Raw genomic sequence first — 6,000 nt, forward strand, 5'->3', positions numbered from 1 at the left:
CGGACATTTGTTGGTTGGTTTATAAAGTTATATGAGAACAGCAAAGTCGTTTATCAACCAGGAAAAAAAGAATGATGCAATAGTCACTATTTATAGAATTTTGTTGACCTAGATTAGGCTAGATATTATAATATTCTATATTTTGCTACGAGGTGCCATTAAAAATAGTTCTTTTTTTGCTTTTTTTAGTCGTGAAAGGGAAATGAAATTATGGGTATTTAAATATTTTTTCTTTACAAAAAAGCTTTTCTTTGTATAAAATTTTATATTGTACGTTTTATTTCTGACTTTAGAACTAAAGTAAAATCCAGTAATGTCCGCTTATTTCAGTCTTGTCATTTATCTGGTGCAAGAATGAGGGATAAGTATAAGCAATTTCCCAATAACGATTATAATATTACGTCTAAATTCTATTGATTTGTACTGTTATAGATTATGAATGAACATAGACTATAATACAGTAACTGTTGTTTACTCTTTAATTTGATATTAAATATATCCTAATCTGTGGGTATATTAAGATTAAGCGTTTAAATATTGGAAGAATTAAGTAACTTTAAATTATAATGGCTTCACTTTGAACTGTGCTTTTAGCATTGTATATAGCATTTAGATTTGGTGAAATACAGGATGAACAGGTAGGCAGCTTGCATAAACAGCTTTTTGTGTTCCAACTTTGTATCAATGCATTAAATATCATATGTTTTTTTTTATCTTTTAATGCATTTTTCAAATCATTTTGCCTAACTTTGTTCCCTTTCATCTTGAATAAATGATGTTAAATATGTTAGCAAATATTTGATGTTTGCCTAATTTTAGAAACTTAATTATCATTATTATAATGATAAGCTTATCCATGTGTTTAAGTCTGTTTTACAATCAGTATTCAGTCAGACCCGAGTTTAGCCTAACTCTACTTAAAGTTATTATTCTTGAATAAGTGTAATTGAACCTAAAGTGGCTGAGTAGGTCAAAAAGAAATGTTTATATTCAAAGCTACCTGTCCTGCATAGAACACAAATATAATACATTATTGAAGGACAAAGTCAAGAAACTTTTGTAAAGCAATGAATTATTGTTTTCTACGGATAATTAAACTCAGTCAGCTGAAAATAGTATTTTATTCATAAACCTTTGACCTACTAGGAGCTCAGTACTTTCATGTACTTTTGAAAAGGCTTTATGACCCATAATACTTGGAAGTATTTGCAATAAATATAACTGTGCTTGTATTTTTAAAAATTCGGTTAATAGGTTACTACTGTAAAAGTACATATTATCCACTTGAACTTAAAAACATAATATTGAAGAAAAAATAAATACACAATTCATGTAGTTATGAAATTTAACTTATACTTTGATTATTTTAGGTTAATTATACATGTTATTGGGAAAAAAAATGCCTTCATTTACATTGTATTTGTAAGTCCAACATTAAATGTAACATGCAACATTTAACTAGATCTCTGGGTTTATAGTGATATAATTAAATAAAAAAAATTGTCTATTTCCTAAAGAAGACAAAATATATATCTACTCTAATGAAACTTGCTTTAAACATGGAATTTGTTCGGAAGTATTCAGTTTGGCACTGTTTTAGTACATTTTATGATTTTCTATACAGATTGATATATATATAATAAAGAAATGTTCTGTTTTTTTTTTTTCAAGTGTCATGCTTATATAACTAACCTTATTTTCATTGTGTAGGTCAAATTTTTAGCGCCTATTTTTAGAAATGAATAATGCGGTAGAACGTTGTCTCGTAGTAAATCGGGCGGGACCTTGACTTTGGAAATTTCACCTGCCAGTTCATGCTCATAATGTACGAGTATGAAGAATATCAGTCATAAGCATAGTGATATTTCGCTTCTATCTAGAACATTATTGCTATGTCACGTGTATGTCTTTAATCTATTACAAATATTAATCGTATTTTACAAATTTAGTTGTAATTTTTTGTTCGGAAATTGTGTCTGGAAATTGTCGTGTTATAAAAATTTGATGTTGGCAAGCTTTTGTTTCTTGAGTGTGTACAAACGAATTTTTGATTATTTGAATATTTCAAAGATGCCCATTAGATGCTTTTAATAACAACTTGTTAATTTTTGAGAACTTGTAACTTTCAAATAAGAATGTTGTCATGACCCTTGTCACATAAACATTTTACTGCCTCAGCCCATGTTACTGTTTGCATAATAACTTGACCATCGCACTCTTGTAAAACAATCAAGATCATTTTTAGTCTCCTTGAAAAAACCACATTTAGAGGTTACCTTTTTTTTTTTGTCGGCTGGCGTCGTTGTCGGCAGCATCCCCTAAGACTTGACCGGAGCATAACTCAGTCACTATAAGACGGATTGACTCCAAACTTGGTATGCATGCTTGTTTCAATGACTTGAAGTGCAGTGCACAAGAATCGTTACTCTTCTTAATTTTTGAGTTATTGCCCATTGTTAATTTTCGTAATTTATTTTTGTCTGGGCCACTTCTCCTAAACTATAAAAGCTATGGACTTGAAACTTCATAGGATGATAGATCTCGTGAAGAAGAAATGCAGTGCACAAGAACCGGAACTCTCCCCTTTTTATTTCTTGAGTAATTGCTCTTTGTTTTTCATATTTCATTCTTGTATGTGCCATTTCACCTAAACTATAAAAGCTATGGACATGAACTTTATTGGATGATAGATCTCATTGAATATAAGTGCAGTGCACAAAAACGGGTACTCTGTACTTCATGATTTTAGAGTTATTGCCCTCTGTTAATTATTATACTTTATTTTTGTCCGGGCCATACTACATGATTTTAGAGTTATTGCCCTTTGCTAATTATTATACTTAATTTTTTCCGGGCAATTCTCCTACAAAATAAAAGCTATTCAAGCTATATCAATCCTGATGTAACATTGTTACAATCAGTTCCAATGCCACTAAAGTTCAAGGTACATGCACATTGTAGGAGTGGTGTTTGTAAATAACCTTTATTTAAGAAGAAAATGCCTAAGTGACAGCTATACTGTTCACAAGGCGACACATCCAACTCGCAGAGTTCTAGTTTTCCAAAAGTATCATCTGACATTATTACTTACATACATTGCTTAATCAACAAAGAGCAAGAAATAAATAATTATGATGAACACTGAAAGAACCAACAAAATGTAGACTGAAGTTGACTTTGTTTTATTCAGTGGCATCGTACGCAGAACACCCAGGAGACGGATGGTTTTCAGGTGAAAAGACCGGGCGACCAGAATGTACGATGTACCGTTCTTCTGATGCTGGATTATCAGGTATTGTCCTCTATTTGAGCCGCCCCATGACAAAACCAACATAATGTGTTTGCGACCAGCATGGATCCAGACTAGCCGGATGCGCAGTCTGATCAAGATCCATGCTGTTCGCTTACAAACTCTATAACAAGTAGAGAAACTGATAGCGAACAGCATGGATCCTGATCAGTCTGCGCAGATGCGCAGGCTGGTCTGGATCCATGCTGGTCGCAAACCCATTATGTTGGTTTTGTCATGGCGCGACTCAATTTTGTTCTTTGATTTTTTGTGTATCCATCATAAACTCACTTCATGAATAAATTTAAATACAGAAAAGTAGGAATGGAACTATGCAGTCAAACCAGTCAAACCAGTATGTTAACACATGTAGTAATATTTTGATTCAGAAAACCGTTATTACATTTGCAGTATATATTGCAATATTTGTATTTCAATACTGTAAACCCATCATATATCCTGTCAAAAATCTTTACAACTAATAATCTTACTAAATACAAAATAGAAAATTATAAACTTCATTTAGATAATGTAATAAGCATGGTATACCTGTAACAATAAATAAAAAGAGCAAGATTGTTTTAAGAAACAGTTAAAGTTATAGCTTAAGTTTGAGATGGTGTAGCACCTTTAATATAGTATCATAGTATGTGTAAATGTATAGTGTTTTACGTTATAAATGTTGCCCTATAACCTAGTTTAATTTGTAAACAAACAGGATGACATTAGTACAGTAAGTCAGTATGACTAAAAAGTTTATTGACCTTAACCATTTTACTATGGTAAAAGCCCATATTTCTCCACAGAAGAGTGACCATGTTGATATTTTTATGTGCCTCTTTCATTGATTTGCATATTTACGGTGCGAACATCTGGGACACCGAGTTTATCTCAGTTTGATCAAATTTTTATAAATATTCATTATATTTGACTTTTTTGTACTTTCATTCATTTGTCCTTACTGTGTCCCATTCTATTTTAGTTGAGTGTGCTGTCCCAATTTATGTTCATATCAAAATGCTGTATGAAATCTTACGCAAAAAGTGATATATTAATATTAATCATAACAAAATTGTTCCTGTTATGAAAGCAAAGAAGAAAAAAAACAACTTAATGAGGTCATTGACCTGATGTATTTAAATGGAAGATAACAAGTCAAAAACATGACGTTATTCATATGTCTAATAAAAGTAAGAGCATTAAATCTTAAAAAAGAAAATCAGTAAAAAATACATTTGTAAAAATGGATAAATATACAGGATTAAGGTGAAACACTGGTGCATCAAGCAGGTAGACCTGGCTAAATTCACATGAGCATAAAGTCAATCATTTCCACTAGGTGTTAACTGTAAAAACAATTTGTGAATAATTGCCGCTTATTTAAAAATTGCAAATTGCAAATTGCACTATAAGACATCAGGTGTATCTTAAGTGGCCGCAATAATGCTCGATAAGTCTTGTAACTTCAAAATTGCACAAACGAACATCTTTGGTAACTCCTGTATCTGCAAAAATGCACAAACAGACATCTGGGGTCACTCCTGTAACTGCAATAATGCACAATGGGACATCTAGGGTCATTCCTGTAACTGCAATAATGCACAGAGGGACATCTGGGGTCACTCCTGTAACTGCAATAATGCACAATGTGACATCTGGGACACTCACTCCTGTAACTGCAATAATGCACAATGTGACATCTGGGACAATCACTCCTGTTAACTGCCAATAATGCACAATGTGACATCTGGGACACTCACTCCTGTAACTGCAATAATGCACAATGTGACATCTGGGACAATCACTCCTGTAACTGCAATAATGCACAATGTGACATCTGGGACAATCACTCCTGTAACTGCAATAATGCACAATGTGACATCTGGGACAATCACTCCTGTAACTGCAATAATGCACAATGTGACATCTGGGACACTCACTCCTGTAACTGCAATAATGCAACAATGTGACATCTGGGACACTCACTCCTGTAACTGCAATAATGCACAATGTGACATCTGGGACAATCACTCCTGTAACTGCAATAATGCACAGAGGGACATCTGCGGTCACTCCTGTAACTGCAATAATGCACAATGGGACATCTGGTGTTACCCCTGTAACTGCAATAATGCACAATGTGACATCTGGGTTCACTCCTGTAACTGCAAATAATGCACAGAGGGACATCTGGGGTCACTCCTGTAACTGCAATAATGCACAATGTGACATCTGGGACACTCACTCCTGTAACTGCAATAATGCACAATGTGACATCTGGGACAATCACTCCTGTAACTGCAATAATGCACAATGTGACATCTGGGACAATCACTCCTGTAACTGCAATAATGCACAAATGTGACATCTGGGACAATCACTCCTGTAACTGCAATAATGCACAATGTGACATCTGGGACACTCACTCCTGTAACTGCAATAATGCACAATGTGACATCTGGGACACTCACTCCTGTAACTGCAATAATGCACAATGTGACATCTGGGACAATCACTCCTGTAACTGCAATAATGCACAGAGGGACATCTGCGGTCACTCCTGTAACTGCAATAATGCACAATGGGACATCTGGTGTTACCCCTGTAACTGCAATAATGCACAATGTGACATCTGGGTTCACTCCTGTAACTGCAATAATGCACAGAGGGACATCTGGGGTCACTCCTGTAACTGCAATAATGCACAATGG

General features: G+C 34.0%; 1 protein-coding gene across 4 annotated transcripts in view; it reads left to right on the top strand.

The window, feature by feature from the left end:
• Positions 1-3,292, top strand: part of LOC132713735 (SWI/SNF-related matrix-associated actin-dependent regulator of chromatin subfamily D member 1-like) — a gene marked incomplete at its 3' end in the record, with an annotated part of 62,444 nt that extends 59,152 nt beyond the window's left edge. For all 4 annotated transcript variants that reach the window (XM_060696412.1, XM_060696413.1, XM_060696415.1 and 1 more), the window contains 1 exon segment: positions 3,191-3,292. In XM_060696412.1, the coding sequence (XP_060552395.1) occupies positions 3,191-3,292 (102 nt within the window).
• Between the last annotated feature and the right edge of the window lie 2,708 nt (positions 3,293-6,000).

The sequence above is a fragment of the Ruditapes philippinarum genome, unplaced genomic scaffold (genome assembly GCF_026571515.1).
Source record: "Ruditapes philippinarum isolate M1 unplaced genomic scaffold, ASM2657151v2 ctg5895_1_1_1_1, whole genome shotgun sequence".
Classification (NCBI taxonomy): domain Eukaryota; kingdom Metazoa; phylum Mollusca; class Bivalvia; order Venerida; family Veneridae; genus Ruditapes; species Ruditapes philippinarum.